General features: G+C 41.6%; 1 protein-coding gene and 1 long non-coding RNA gene across 8 annotated transcripts in view; one reads left to right on the forward strand and one right to left on the reverse strand.

Moving 5' to 3' along the window:
- MYO1D (myosin ID) overlaps positions 1-15,706 on the reverse strand; it is a 344,632-nt gene that overhangs the window by 118,908 nt on the left and 210,018 nt on the right. The window contains exon 20 of the mRNA XM_077749586.1: positions 15,437-15,550. Coding sequence (XP_077605712.1) covers positions 15,437-15,550 — 114 coding nt within the window. The remainder of the gene's footprint in view (positions 1-15,436; positions 15,551-15,706) is intronic.
- LOC144219577 (uncharacterized) overlaps positions 1-15,706 on the forward strand; it is an 84,877-nt gene that overhangs the window by 31,111 nt on the left and 38,060 nt on the right. For 5 of the 7 annotated variants that reach the window (XR_013331465.1, XR_013331461.1, XR_013331458.1 and 2 more), the window contains one exon: positions 3,986-4,139. This is a non-coding gene — a long non-coding RNA (uncharacterized LOC144219577). Of the gene's footprint in view, positions 1-3,985; positions 4,140-4,714; positions 5,552-14,548; positions 15,425-15,706 lie in introns of those variants that run through there. The other 2 variants (XR_013331464.1, XR_013331463.1) reach the window with 2 other exon arrangements.

Raw genomic sequence — 15,706 nt, forward strand, 5'->3', positions numbered from 1 at the left:
AGGTGCTCAAAAGTGTTTCCTGCACAAGAGAGCTCCGATCAGACACTTATGTAAAAGGAAGCCTATTACTGCTTCTGCTTGGTGACATCTATTTCTGCAATTGCAGAGATCTTTTTATGTATATGCCTCCATTTAGGGCTTTGCTTTAAAAGCATCTTGTTCCTGGCAATCTGACCTCTGGATAAATATGGCGGTGCTGTACTAATTTTCCTATACTTTAGTGGTTTAAAGGCTGTGTGTTTCTTTAATGAGATAGCTTTTTAAAGGAGTCATAAATTGGGTCTAACTGATTTAGTGCATCTTTTACATTTGTAATTGAATTTCCAAGTGTAGTACTGATGAAAATGGACTCTACCTTGTGCCCCAAAGCACTGACTTTTGACATTATAAATCGGTTGACTTAGTAGTTTAACATAAGCAGTGGTCTCTAACTGTTGTGACAAAAGGCATCTACTTCTAAACACATGTCAGGAAAATAATCAATTGGGTAGCTCTGAAATTCTGGCTTCTTCCTCTCTTATTAAAAAAAAGAGAATTAGAGAACATGGCTAAATGTCACATTTCTTAGAAGTATTTTCAAACCATGCGACTTACTAGAATCCAATAATAAAATCATTGAGTGCTTTAAAAAAAAAAATTACAAGGAGAGTGGAAAGGTGATTTCATTGCCAAAGCTGCCAGACCAAGAAGAGATTGTTGAAAAATTAAACTGAAATCTTAGTATCTGTATCTTAAAAAAAAATTCCTCTTTGATAGAGACATCGCTGTTTTCTAAGAACACAGGTTCTAGAGTCTAATATTGCTATGCAACTCTTTGTTGTAATAGGCAAAAATACAAACGTTTGCACGAGATGTTCAAAATAATAGAGATTCTGGGACCTGCTAAGAATTAATTAGGAAGTAAATTTATTACCTACATAAATAAATGAACAAACCTGAGCACGTTCCATGTCGACATCAAGGGGTTATATACTTTTCATTAAAGACGACTCATAAATACAGTTTAAAGGCTCGAGGGAGGAGAGAGGGGAGAAGGCTGGCTCACACCAGCTCAGGCGGTGCCAGACATCAGCTGACCGACTTCATTGAGATTACCATGGAAACACCTTCTCCTGGGATGCTGCCATGAGGGTAGGGTGCTTTAGCAACGGTGCTGGGGAGCAGAGCCCACAGTGATGGATTTCATCAGGGCTCACCCCTGTACACACTATAAGGATGATCCATCTTCCAAATGAAATGATAGCTGTTGAGCGAGTCACCATCAGATAGAGTAATAAAGCATGAAGCCTGGCATAATTACAACCCATTTACCTCTACAAAACACTCACATCAGTTCTGATAATTGTCTCTCTTCTCTCCCCTGCTTGCCTGTATTCTCCACAGAACTAAAGGAGGTATTTGTGTAATTAATTGGCTACTTCCTTGGCCATCAAGCTCTCACTGATAAAAAAGGGCCTATATCAAACAGCTTTAGTGGGCAGGTTCAAACAGTCTTCAAAACAAACACAGCTCACCAATAACAGGATAAGAGGAGCCCAGCCGAGGTTGGGTTCAATGTTTTAGTTTATGTGGTCTCACTTGAAACCAGTGAACAGATTTTATGTTTACGTAAATTAAACTCGAACTTGGCAACCAGCTCCCTGAGTGCTGGCTGGGGGAGCCCATGTTCCCGTGAACTCACACAGTACAAGCTCGTTGATTCAGGGGATTCACTTCAGCCAGGGGGCACAATCTTTTCCACCCATTTATAGTGATCTCGAGATGATTCTCAGAGTTGAAGACACTGTGATCAAAGTTCTGTACACAGCGGTACTAATGATGCAGGTTACTTCTCGACTGTTCTCCGTATCAAGCCCAGGAACCAGGAGTCTCCCAGCTTTGCAAAACATTCAAATTCTGACCCTCCTTTCCTCGTAAAAATTTTATTAACCTTTCTTGACATTGGAAATAATGCTTTAATTCACTATTACAACTTACAAATACAGCGTAGAGAGTGACTCAAGGCGGATGATGCTAATCTGACAGTAACACAGAAGCCAGCTGGCTGAAACCCTATCCCAACTCTACACGATTTGTACAAAGAAAGCCACTCTGTGGCTAAGACAGGGGTCACTTATAACTTGAATGTTTCATTCTCAGACTGCTGTTTATAATTACTTGACTGTGCCATTTGTGAGAACAGTGTTTACTGAAAACAGTCTCAAAAACCTGTCATGATTTCCTATTTTTATATTTCTTGCAATGAGTGACTGGAATCATTGCTAAATGATAGGCTGGCTGGATCATTTCTACTAATGAAAGAGAAAAAAGGTGTCAAACTTATATTTTAATTATATTTTGTTTAGGCTTACATAAAGATCAGTCTTTCTCTCTTGAACACAAACCAATTGATGACAGAGCCTGGAGAGGTGATTCCTGGAGAGATTAGCTGAGACCCTAACATACGATGAGCTACCTAGTTTAGGGTAAGAAAAAAATACATGACCCTACCACATGACTGTTAGAATGGGTAGGATTTAAACTGACAATGGCAAATACTGGTGAAGACGCAAAGCAATGGGAACTCTCATTCACTGCTGGTAGGAATGCAAAATGGTACAGCTACTTTGGGAGACAATTTGGCAGTTCACATAAAGCCAGACTTAGTCTTGATGCATGATATTGCAACTGCACTTGTAAGTATTTACCCAAATGATCTGAAGACTTGTGTCCATACAAAAACCTGCATGTGAACGTTTATAGCAGCTTTATTCATAATGGCCCCAAACTGGAAGCAACCAAGACGTCCTTCAATAGGCAGATAGATGAACAAACTGCAGCACATCCACATGCTGGAATATTATTCGGTGATAAAAAGAAATGAGCTGTCAAGCCATGGGAAGAGATGGAGGCATCTCAGGTACCTATTGCTAACTCAAAGAGGCCAACCTGAAAAGGTTACAAAGTGTATGATTCCAATTATGTGATATTCTAGAAAAGGCACAACGCGTGCAGAGACAGTAAAATGATTGGAGGTTGCCAAGGTTTGTGGGAGAGAGCTACAAGTTGTAGAAATAAATAAGAAATATCAAGCTTTCCCTCCCTGGCTGCCTGATGATTGACTGCCATTATGAACAACATAGTTTCTATCCGAGCCAGGAAGTTCACACCCAAGTGACTACTTTAGTAGAAACAAATGGCCATCTATGTCCTTCAACCCAGAAAGGCAACAGAAACTAAGACAGAAATTTGGGAAAAATTGGCCAAAACATACAAGACCACATTAGATGTCATCTTTGTATTTGGATTCAGGACGCATTTTGGTGGTGGTAAGACAAATGACTTTGGCACAATTTAGGATTCCTCGGATTACAGAAGGAAGATGAACCCAAACACAGACTTGCAAGACAGTGCCTACATGAGAAGAAAAAGACCTCAAAAAAACAGCAAAAGGAACGCAAGGACAGAATGAAGAAGGTCGGGGCGGGGGAGGGGTGGGGTACTGCAGAGGCCAGTGCCGGTGCGGGCAGAAAGGAGTAAAGATTCTGTGGTGGCTGTAGTCACCTACGGGGACGGTGCAGGCTTTTCATGAGAGGATTAATAAGCTGTAAAAACTTAAACAACAACAACAAAAAATGAAGAACAAAGTATTAGAAGAATCTGGTTATGAAAATAGACTGGGAAAAGAAACTGAAAATAACAGGTGTTGTTATATAATGGGCAGCCTTTCAATATGTAATTTTGTTATGGTTTATTGATCTTTATTTTTATGCTAAATTCTTGTCATTCAGAGGAGAACACTGGGTATCTATTCTACAAGCAGTCAGAAATTTAGACCACAGTGGGGAAAACATAATACTAGTATGGCTACATATTCCAAAGATAATCACGAAGCAGGGTTAGCTGGATGTATGCCACTTCTGTTGAGATGCAAGGTATGATCTCAAGAAGGGGGAAGCATACTGTGCAAATAAAATTAATGCCTGATTTAACTTCTGGTGTACAGGAACTACAGGGACGAGGAGAATAAAGTAAATGAACCATGAGGAAACAGACAAATCCAGATGAGACCAGTTCTAGACTCTAAAAAGTTCATGTCATGCAGACTGTGTGCCGGCGGGGATGTGGAGAAACCAGACCTCTCATATATGGAAGAGAAGGTAAAATGGAGCAGCCATGTTGGAAAAGTCTGGTAGTTTCCTATAAAAGGCCATATGATAAGAATAATTCCACTCCTAGATAACCACCCAGGAGAAATAAAAGCATATACTCACATAAAGACTTGTATACAAATGTACCTAGCAGTCAAATGTCCATGATGTGGTACACAGAGAAATGAAATATGGTATATTCATTCAGTAGAATGTTGTATGATTCCAGGTATATGAAATTTCTAGAAAAGGTAAAAGGATAGGCTGAAGTTGGGAGTGGGGATTTACTGCAAATGGGCACAAGAGAACACTCTGAGGTGATAGAAATGTTCCAAAACTTGACTGTGTGAAGTTTGTACAAAAGCGTAAATTTACTAAAAGTAACTGAACTGTACCTTACAATGGGTGAGTTTTATGTAAGTAAATGTATGAGTTTGCTACAGCCATACAAAGCCCCACAGAACAGATGGCTTAAGTAAGTTCTGGAGGTTTGAAGTCCAAGGTCAAGGTGTGGAAGGGCATGGTTTTTCTGAGACCTCTCTCTTCCACTTGTGGATGGCCGTCTTCTCTCTCTGTCTTCACAGGGTTTCCCTCAGTACCTGCCTGTGTTCCAACTGCCTCTTCTTATAAGGGTACCGGTCATACAGGATCAGGGCCCACCCCAATGACCTCATTTTAACCTAATTACTTCTGTGAAGATCCTATCTGCAAACACAGCCACATTCTGAGGACTAGGGGTTAGGACCTCAACCAATGAATTTGGGGGAAGCACCATTCAGTCCATTACAGTAAACTATAATTTAATAATGCTTTTTAAGAAGTCAACGTCACGAGGGGTGCCTGGGTGGCTTAGTTGGTTAAGCATCCAACTTCGGCTCCTGTCATGATCTCATGGCTCTTGAGTTCAAGCCCTTTGTCAGGATCTGTGCTGGCAGCTCAGAGCCTGGAGCCTGCTTTGGATTCTGTCTCCCTCTCTCTCTGCCTCTCCCCTGCTCATTCTCTGTCTTTCCTTCAAAAATAAATAAACGTTAAAAAAATTAGGGGCACCTGGGTGTCTCAGTCAGTCGAGCATCTAACTTTGCTCAATGAGCGACTTTCCCGTGTCAGGCTCTGTGCTGACAGCTTGGAGCCTGGAGCCTGCTTCAGATTCTGGGTCTCCTTCTCTCCCTCTGCCCCTCCACCGCTCATACTCTGTCTCTTTCCTTCTTAAAAATAAATAAAAACATGGGGCGCCTGGGTGGCTCAGTCGGTCCAGTGTCCGACTTCGGCTCAGGTCATGATCTCATAGTCAGGCTCTGTGCTGACAGCTCAGAGCCTGGAGCCTGCTTCTGATTCTGTGTGTCCCTCTCTTTCTGCCCCTCCCCTGCTCATGATCTGTCTCTCTTCGTCTCTCAAAAATGAATAAATGTTAAAAAAATTAAAATAAATACAAACATTAAAAAATAATAAACAAATAAATACGAAGTCAACATCATGAAAAATAGACTGTGTAGGTACAGTTCTGGACTAAAAGACATGTATCTCTATAACAGAAACCTATTTTTAAAAATAGGTATAAGACATTCTTTGAATGAATAAAGAAATTTGACTAAGTGCTAGATACTAAGTGACATCAGGGAAATGTTTTTTTCTCAGATATGAAAATGGGATTGTGGTCACGAAGGAGAAGGTCCTTGTTCTCAGGGGCATATGCACATAGGAGCATTTTAGTGGCAAAGTGTCATGAAAGAGAGAGCAAACAAATATAGCAAAAAAACAAAAAAACAAAAAAACCTTATTGACTCTAGGTGGAGGGCATAAGGGCATTTATTCCCTGTACAATTCTTCCAACTTCTCGATACATTAAAAAAATTTTATAATAAAGAGTCAGAAGGATGGAATTGGCAGTGAACACTGAGGAGGCAGAGAGTTCTCAGGACAGTAAAGACACCTCTCCCAAAATTTCCTTTATTCGTTTCCTTCCTTGCTAATTGAAGTAGGAAATGTTTCCTTCTATGAAGCTCACACCCAGTTACAGCTTTTATAAGTGAGAAATGGTTAGTGTTTCTACTGTTCCTGCCATACAAAATCTAGAATGAAACATAATGTAGATTTTGGAAGTTTTAAAGTCTGGCATGGAAGAGGCCAAGACACATTGAGTGTAGTTCATTTAAAATAACAAATGACAACAGGGTGCCTGGGTGGCTCAGTAGGTTAAGCGTCTGACTCTGGATTTTGGCTCAGGTCATGAGCTTGTTTGTGGGAGTCCCGCACAGGCTGTGTGCTGACAGGGTAGAGGCTGCTTGGGATCCTCGCTCCCTCTCTCTGCCCCTTCCTTGCTCTCTCTCTGTCTCTCTCAAAATAATAAATAAACTTAAAAAAACCCAAATGACAAGAAAAGATCCTTTTTTAAAAATGTTTATTTATTTTTGAGAGAGAGAGAGTGTGGGGCAGGGGCACAGTGAGAGACACACACACAGAATCCAAAGCAGGCTCCAGGTTCTGAGCTGTCAGCACAGAGTCCGATGCAGGGCCCAAACCCACAAACTGTGAGATCATGACCTGCACCAAAGTCAGATGCTTAACTGACTGAGCCACCCAAGCGCCCCAAAGATCTTTTTTTAAATATGAGTAGCAAACCAGTGACCTATGGGCTGAATATGGCCAACAGATGTGTTTTATTTGGCTTGCAAAGCATTTAACAATCAGGAGATTTACACAAAATACAGACTTCAGCTTTCTTTAAGGGAATCCAAAGACCTGGCAGGGTGGGCTCAGGCATGGCCATAGTGATTACAGTGGGGTGAGGCCTGCCCCACGTACAGTATGGGCTTCATTCATTTCTGAACCTGCCAGACTCCCAAAGGAATTTGACATTAAGACAAAGAAAATGAGTAAATGCTGTCACTTCTGATGAGATCTGCTTTATCAGCATCCTCTGCTCTCTTTCCATTTATATGGCTGTAGCTAACGAGAACAGTTGGGAGGGAGGTGAAATGGAAGGGGAGGGATTTGGAAAGTAATGAGTGGCACTAGGCCAACTGTTTATATATGGGGGGGGACATGAAGGCAGGGCTACAGCCACACATACAAACAAAAATCAATTCGAGGTGCACTGTTGACGTTGATGTGAAAGGTAAAGCAATAAAGTGCATAGAGTATAACAGAAAAGGATACCTTTGTGACCCTGGGATGGGGAATGACTTCTCAAACAAAAATAAAACTGCATCAGCCTCAAAGGAAAAAAGTTCCTCAAAGGAACCATAAAAATTTTGTTCAAACAAAACATAAAAATTTTGTTCAAACACACCATTCAAAGAATGAAAAGTCAAGTCACAGAGTCAGAAAGTATGTGCAACATCTGTAACTGCCAATGGGCACTTGTGCAAAAATACAAAGAGAATTAGAAATCAACTTTTAAAAGACAACTGAATAGAAAAATGGGCAAGGGATTCACAAAAGGCATCCATATAACCCACAAACACACAAAAAGGTGCTAGACCTCATTAGTAATAAGGGAAACGCAAGCACAAAACACAGTCCACATCTGTCAACAAATGAATGGCTAAAGACGTGGTATATATACATAACGGTATATTATTCAGCCACGAGAGAGAAAGAAATCCTACCATTTGGAGGAACTTGGATGGGCCTTGAGGGTACTATGCTCAACAAAATAAACTAAACAAAGAAATACTATATGATCTTGCTTACACGTGGAATCTAAAAAAGCCAGACTCAGAAAAAGAGTGTAGAGTGGTGGTTAGCAGTGGCTGGAGAGTAGGGGAAATGGGAGATGCTGGACAGAGGGCATGGACTTCCAGTTATAAGATGAATAAATTCTAGCAAACTGCTGTACAGCACTGGTGATGACAGCTAATAATACTGTATTATATACTTGAAAGTTGTTAAGTGAGTAGATCTTAAATACTCTCACCACAAAAAAATTGTAATTATGTAGCGTGATGGAGCTATCCGCTCATGTTATGGTGGTAGTCATTTTGCAATGTGAAAGTGTATCAGAATTGGCCTGCTGTATATCTTACACTTGAACAATGTTATATGTCAATTATATCTCAATAAAGCTGGGAGGGGGGAACCCCACAATGTGTAACTACCACATACCTACCAAAATAGCTAACGTGTAAAACACTCTCGGTAGCTAGTACTGGAGAGAACACGGGAGCGACTGGAACTGCCATACGGCGTTGGTGGAGGTGTAAACCAGTACTACTACTTTGGGAAACTGTATTGATCTACTACAGTTTCACGCCTGGGGATCTATACAATGAAAATGTATGCACATAAACACTAAAGAGACACTAAAAGAGACATAAAACATAAACACTAAAAGAGACAGTGACCAGGAGGGAACTCAATGGGGGCTTTTGGGAGTCCTATTAATGGCCTGTGTCTTGACTTTGGTGACAGTTGCATAGGTGAATTCACTTTCTGATCATTCATCAAGCTCTACCCTTAAGCTTTGTGCACTTTTCTGAATGTAGGGTATACTTCAATAAAAGAGTTAAAATATTTGCTCAGATGTGAACAGGTGTGTGTGTGGGGGTATGCCACACGTCAATAAAATCTTCCAAGGGTCTGCTAATCCAGTGATCTCAGTTTTACTTCAGTTACCCCAAGCCTCATGAGAAAGTTTGAAAATCTTTATTCTAATGGTATCTTGTCACCAAAAATGGAATACAAAAGCAAAGATATATTCAGTTCTAGTTCAGACACTTGTTTTCAAAGAAAAATTGGACTGGGACTATTTTGTGTATTGATATAAGGGATTAATAATATTGCTCTGACCTGTTAGAAAGATGGTAAGAGTGAATAATGGGGCAATGGCAGAGAAGAAGGAGATCTTTCTTTCTTCCCCTCCCTCCCTCCCCCCTTCCCTCCTTCCCCCCTTCCTTCCTTCCTTCCTTCCTCCCTTCCTTCCTTCCTCCCTTCCTTCCTTCCTTCCTTCCTTGTAGGTTTCATGCCCACCACGGAGCCCAGTGTGGGGCCTGAAATTACCACCCAATATCCAGACTGACCTGAGGGGCACCTGGATGCTCAGATGCTCAGTTGGTTAAGCATCTGACTTTGGCTCAGGTCACAATCTCATGGTTCTTGAGTTCAAGCCCCACGTCTGGCTCTGTGCTGACAGCTCAGAGCCTAGAGTCTGCTTCAGATTCTGTGTCTACCACAGTATGGTACTGGTACAAAGACAGAAACTCAGATCAATGGAACAGAATAGAGAACCCAGAAATGGACCCACAAATGCATGGCCAGCTAATCTTTGAAAAAGCAAAGAGTGCCACATGCACCCCAATGTTTACAGCAGCTCTACCGACAATAGCCAAAGTATGGAAAGAGTTCAAATGTCCACTGATGGATGAATGGATAAAGAAGATATGATATACATATATATATGTATATATATATATACACATATATACATATGTACACATGTGTATACATATATACACATACATATATGTGTGTATATATATGTGTATATATGTGTGTGTATATATATGTGTGTATATATATATGTATATATATATACACACAATGGAGTATTACTCAGCAATTAAAAAGAATGAAATCTTGCCATTTGCAACTATATGGATGGAACTAGAGGGCTTTATGCTAAGTGAAATTAGTCAGAGAAAGACAAATATCATAGGACTTCACTCATAAGAGGAATTTAAGACACAAGACAGATGAACATAGGAGAAGGGAAGCAAAAAGAATATAACAACAGGGAAGGGGACAAAACATAAGAGACTCTTAAATACAGAGAACAAACTGGGAGTTGCTGGAGGGGTTGTGGGTGGCGGGATGGGCTAAATGGGTAAGGGACATTATGGAAGACACTTGTTGGGATGAGCACTGGGGGTTGTACGTAGGGGATGAATCACTGGAACCTACTCCTGAAATCATTATTGCACTATATGCTAAGTTGGATGTAAATCAATCAATGAATCAGTCAATCAAAATGAAACCAGTTAATCCCTCAACTCAAAAAGCTAGAAAAGGAACCAACAGAGTAAATCTAGAGAATAAAGAAAACACAAGAGCAGAGGTCAATGAAAAGGTAATGAAACCAATAAAATAGGTCTCCACCAAAACTGATCTGGGAAATGAGGGAAAAAAGTATATCTGATTAATGTTAGGAAGACGGAGGGACTGTGGGAAGTACAGTGAGAAGCTCTTGGCCCCAGGCCTGGGTCACTGGCAGCCTACAACCGGCTTTCCTTAAGTCAGGGCTCCACCCTCATTTAGTGGCTTCCTCTCTCCTCTGAGGAACATCTGAGGGCCGCGTCTCTGGGTGGAGGGGAGTGGGGGTGTACTCTTGTTTAGATGGAGGAGAAAGCAAACACGGCTGTCACGTGTTTCACATGCTGTGAGATAATGGTCCACACACCGTTGGCTGTTGAGTGGGTCACAATCCCCCCTGGGCTTGAATTATCATTTGCTTCATTTACTTTTCTCTTTGACTTACCCCCTCTCCCTTATCCTCCTTCATAGATAGCTTCCTTTTTCCTCCCCCTTTATTGAGGTACATAGCTTACACTCAGCAGAGTGCACAAATCTCAAGCAAACAGCCTGGTGAATTTTAACAAATGTATACAGAAGTGTAACTGCTACCAGATCAGGGTGCGGAACATTTCTAGCCCCTGGTAGGCTCACTCTTTCCTCCTCATTCATATCTGTGTCTTTGCTGTTCCTTGTGCTCCAAATACTTTTCCTCCAAGTAAGCATATGGCTCATTCTTTAGCTCCTATGAGTCTTTGCTTAAATGTCAACTTCTCAGCGAGGCCTGATCACCTGATTTGAAATTAGAACACCTCTCATATCCTCTATCTTCCTTCTCTATTCTATTTCTTCCCTTATCCCTTCTAATGGATTATATGATGTGTGTATATGTATGCGTATACATATGTGTGCATACATATACATATATACACAAACATATACATGTATGTATAGTCTGCTGCTCCCCTCCTCCCTCCCCCCCCCCCACGCCGANGGCAGAGATTTTGATTATTTTGACACTTCTGTGCCACAATACATCTACGTCTGGCACATAATGAGTGTCCAGCAATCACTTGTTGAATCAAGAGTTTAGTAATTGAGGCTGTAACAACACAATTGGTCTACAGCTTTCTAAAACCCCAAATGAAGGTAATTCTTGCACTCCCTTCTAACTCAGGTGTAACTCTCCATCTCTTGAGTCTTCTTAAGCCTCTTTTCATTACACCTCAAGATCTAGCAGAAAGGAATGAGGCACCAGGATGCTACAAGAAACACCTCTCAGACGAGATGTGCACTGGTTGCACAAGGTTGTCAAGAAGGAGGAGGATCTCTCCACCCAGCATGGAAAGCCGTGGTCTGTAGGGATAAAGCAGTCACTTAACTGATCCCTGGGGAGACCCTGGGGTCTGGTGGATGTGCCCATTCGAGTTAAGTGCCTAGGGCACTTAGGTGCTACTGCTTTATACCAGGTCAATGGGTTAGGAGATGCAGAGATAATAAATTGGTTGAGTACTTTTTACGGTGCATTAGGAAAGCAACAAATATTGGTCTCATATTGCTGGCTGGAAGCAGTTAAGGAAACACATTCTGCCAAAAAGCACTGGTGAAGACCAGGTTTAGAAACAGATTAGACACACAGCCAAACTACAGCAGCACCTAAACTCTCACCTGCGATGGGCATCCATGGGCACGATTTAGGCCCTGTGTGACAAAGACTGGAATCCAGGAGACTGGAATGGGTGTAGGTGGGAAGAGTCCAAGCATTGAAGGATGCCTGATGAAGCTGGCCTATCTGAAGCACTTCTCTCCTACTGACCCTCGCCAGCATGATTTGTGCCCAAAGGTGACTTGGGCCTAAGGACAGCAGTCAAAGATTGTAGAGGAAGAGATCAGTGAAGCCCCAAATGAACTGTAGTAATTATCCATGCTGTACAAGGAAAAGTCAGGAAAGACAATGCATGGATTAACAAGTGCTTGACAAAGAACTATGGTAACCATGTGGATCACGCAGAATTGGTGGCTATGGGGAGGACTCACCTGGAGCCCGTGTGCAATATGTTACTGTGGGATGGCACTCGGATGGTTTGTCGGGTTGGCTGATTTAGATCTAAGCCCATGCCATCTGGCAAGGACGGTGACTGTTAGTAAGAAGACACAAGGAGAGAAGTAGAGCCTGAGAGGATGGCAGGAATGCAGACTCTCTAAGCACTCGTGTTGCTCAGGGGCCTACAGGATAACACAGCCCCTTCGAGCTTCTTTCAACAGTGTGGTAGCATTTCCTAAGTTTGCGCCAGATTCTTCTCCCTGACTACCATGTGTATCCTCATTAAAGACATTACTCAAGAGAGTAGATGGTCCCAATCTGTTTCTTGGGGCTAGAAAAGCTTAACTGAGACAGGAAAGGAGCCTGTGCAGAAGAAATGAAGAGAATGGAGGGGTGTGGGCCCCTCAGCTGTCTGTTCTTACAGATTACTCTGACTTCCAAAAACTTTCCAACTGGATTCTGAAACACAGTGTTCCTACAGTTCTTATCTTTCCTAGAATAACTCATAACCTATGGAACTGAAGGGAAACTAGAGCTTATTCAATGCATTAACAGAGAGATGAGCAAATGGAAGCCCACTGAGAGAAGAGATTTCCTTCTTACTCCATTTCCTTCAGTGATTCTTTCCTGACCATTTAACTGTGAATGTTCTCGAATCATCTGCCCCCTTTCTCTCTCTAGACTCATAATTTCAGCCTCCAATCCATGGATCCATCCATGGATCCGCTCTTAAGTTTTTATCTTGAGTGCTGAATTCTTTCCCCCTCTATAATCTTAGATTTCCAATTATCTGTGGAATGTATACTTCCAAATTTCACCACTGCCTTGAAACACAGCATGGTTAAAACTGAGATCATCTCCTTCTTCCCTTCCCAGTTTCTTTTATTTTTTTTTTAAATTGTTTTATTTATTTCTGAGAGAGAGAGAGAGAGAGAGAGAGAGAGAGACAGTGTGAGCAGCGGAGGGTCAGAGAGAGAAGGAGACACAGAATCTGAAACAAGCTCCAGGCTCTGAGCTGGCAGTCAGCACAGAGCTAACGTGGGGCTCGAACCCATGAACTGTGAGATCATGACTTGAGCCGAAGTCGGACGCTTAACCGACTGAGTCACCCAGCTGCCCCCCACCCTCGTCCAGTTTATGCATTATTCTTATCATTGTTTAAAGGTTCCCTGTCTTATCTGTTTTTGAATTTCAAAATATTCCAATCATACAAAAAGCCTAAAGAATAAAACAACAAAGACTCGTGTTTTCATGATCAACATTTAATATTTTGCCATAATTGTTTCAGACTGGAAAAAAACCACTTTCATAGATCTGGTTGGAGTCCCCATCCCCTTCAACCTGGTGCCTCCGAAGAGGCGGCCACTACTCCAAAGTCAGTTCTTTGCAAAGCAGACCCTGAGACAAAGGCTGATAAACATACAGAAGTCATTTGGGAGGTGCGGGGACACTGGCAAGGGAGTGGGGAGACGGTTCAGGGACAGAAAGACAGCCAACAGGGCCCGTTGTTAAAGCAGATACCACTGTGGGCTGCAGGCAAAGTAGGTTCTAGCAGCCTGAGGGTGGCCTTGGGACAAGGATGTTGGCTGTTGGAGTCAGGCAGGTGTGCCCAGAAATGAGAAGGGAGTGCAGGGGGACACAGGCAGAGGACTGACTGCATCCGTGACACTGTGTGCCCATCTACTGACATTGTTTTACCTTCACTGCAATTGTTCAACGTTGTTTAATTTTCATATCACATATTGTTGCTAACATTGACAACGATGCTGATGATGAAGGGGAACAGTGACTATAAACACACACCAGTCATCATGAAAAAGGATGGTAGTCTGGGAAAATAACTTCAGTTCAAAGAGTTGTTCAGCTGTTTATTGAGTTTGTATCAAGTGCTTTGACTGATCTCCCTTTAATAGGAAGTAAAGAAATAAAACACGGGCCACAATTTATTTTTTGTTTGGTTCCACACTTCATTTGACTTTGACAAAATCTGATTTTCTCCTGTGTCCTCCTTTGCTTCCTACTTTAGGGCTGCAGTGACTAGGCTTAAACCGTCATCGATATATGATTACAAGCACTTGCTAAGAAGACGATATACAATCAAGAATGTCTTTGAATATCATTTTCTTCTTAGCTGCAATCCATTAGCCTTTTTATTGAAAGGGAAAAAGATACATGTGTGTGTATTGGGGTGGGGGTGGGGAGCGTAATGGACATGGGTCTCAACCCCGTAATCAACTCGGCAGTGATGTTCCAAATCATTTAGCAAAGGCAGGAACAGTCTGCCTTCTGTGGTCCCTCACAACCAACAGAACTCAGGATTTAACAACATAAAACTACAAAACAATATGTTTCCTATTCCCTTTTGCAGACACCAAAAGGATTTAAAATAATCTTTAAATAGTACTCTGCATGGATTCTATTATTGGACAAATAGAGACCTCTCTCCTTAGGAACTAAGAGACAGACAAAACCACCTGACACTCAAAAAGATCTGGTAGTCAGCAGGATCTTTCTGAAGAACTGGAACAGACAGTCACTTGGAAAGCAGACCACATACAGCAGGAGAAAAATTAAAAAAAAAAAAAAAGAATTTCATATTGAGATTCAAGGATATATCCACCAAATTTCATATTTCAAGTGAGAAATGATTACAGAACTTGAAAACCACATGGAGAGCAACTGAGTGGCTTTAGATCAGAAGGAAAATATACTGGTGAAAAGAACTTCTTGAAACAGCAAGCATTTTACCTCTGAAAGAGAGGTTATGTTTTCATAAAGTAATTCTCTACTGTTTTTCTACCTGATTCCATTTCCCTATGAAAACAAACCTCTTGAAAATAAATAAGAAAATGCATTATGTGTCACAACATTTAAGTGGTACGTAAGAACACAAGATTAGGCATAAAGAAAGGTCACACAGAATGGAGAACCCTTACACTCTGTCTTTTAAAATGTTTCATGAATCTATTGGTAACTTTGGATCCTTCTATTTTTTTTAAAGTAGCCTCCACACAGCCAACCTGGAACTCCAACTCATGATCCCAAGATCAAAAGTCGCACGCTCCAGTCAGGCACCCCTGGATCCTTCTAATGTAAAATTGTACATTTGTACAAAACATAAGATTGGCATACAATTTCAGGAATTCATGGGCTTCCTAAAGCCCCAGAGGTAGTAGTGATTAGTTACCGACCCACTTGTGGTCCAGGAATACCACGTTAAGAATCCCTTATTCAGAAAGGAGCAGAAAACACTTACGTTGTAGAGCGGAATCGTCTTCATCACCTTGTATTGTTTAGTGGGGTCCATCTTGTACAGGTGACGGTCAGTGACAAAAATTGCTCGGTCTTCCACCTTACTAAATCGATTCACCTGTAAGAAAACAAACCAATAAACCATAATATCTCATCAAGAATGAAATCAAATTGTCTGCCAGGAAAGCATAGAGGGGCAGTGGTGGCTGGTGGTGGAGACATGTTCTGGAACAGACATGTACCATGCAAGGCCCGGGCTCCTGGATGAACAGAG

This window comes from Crocuta crocuta, unplaced genomic scaffold (assembly GCF_008692635.1).
Source record: "Crocuta crocuta isolate KB4526 unplaced genomic scaffold, BGI_CrCroc_1.0 scaffold149, whole genome shotgun sequence".
Classification (NCBI taxonomy): Eukaryota; Metazoa; Chordata; class Mammalia; order Carnivora; family Hyaenidae; genus Crocuta; species Crocuta crocuta.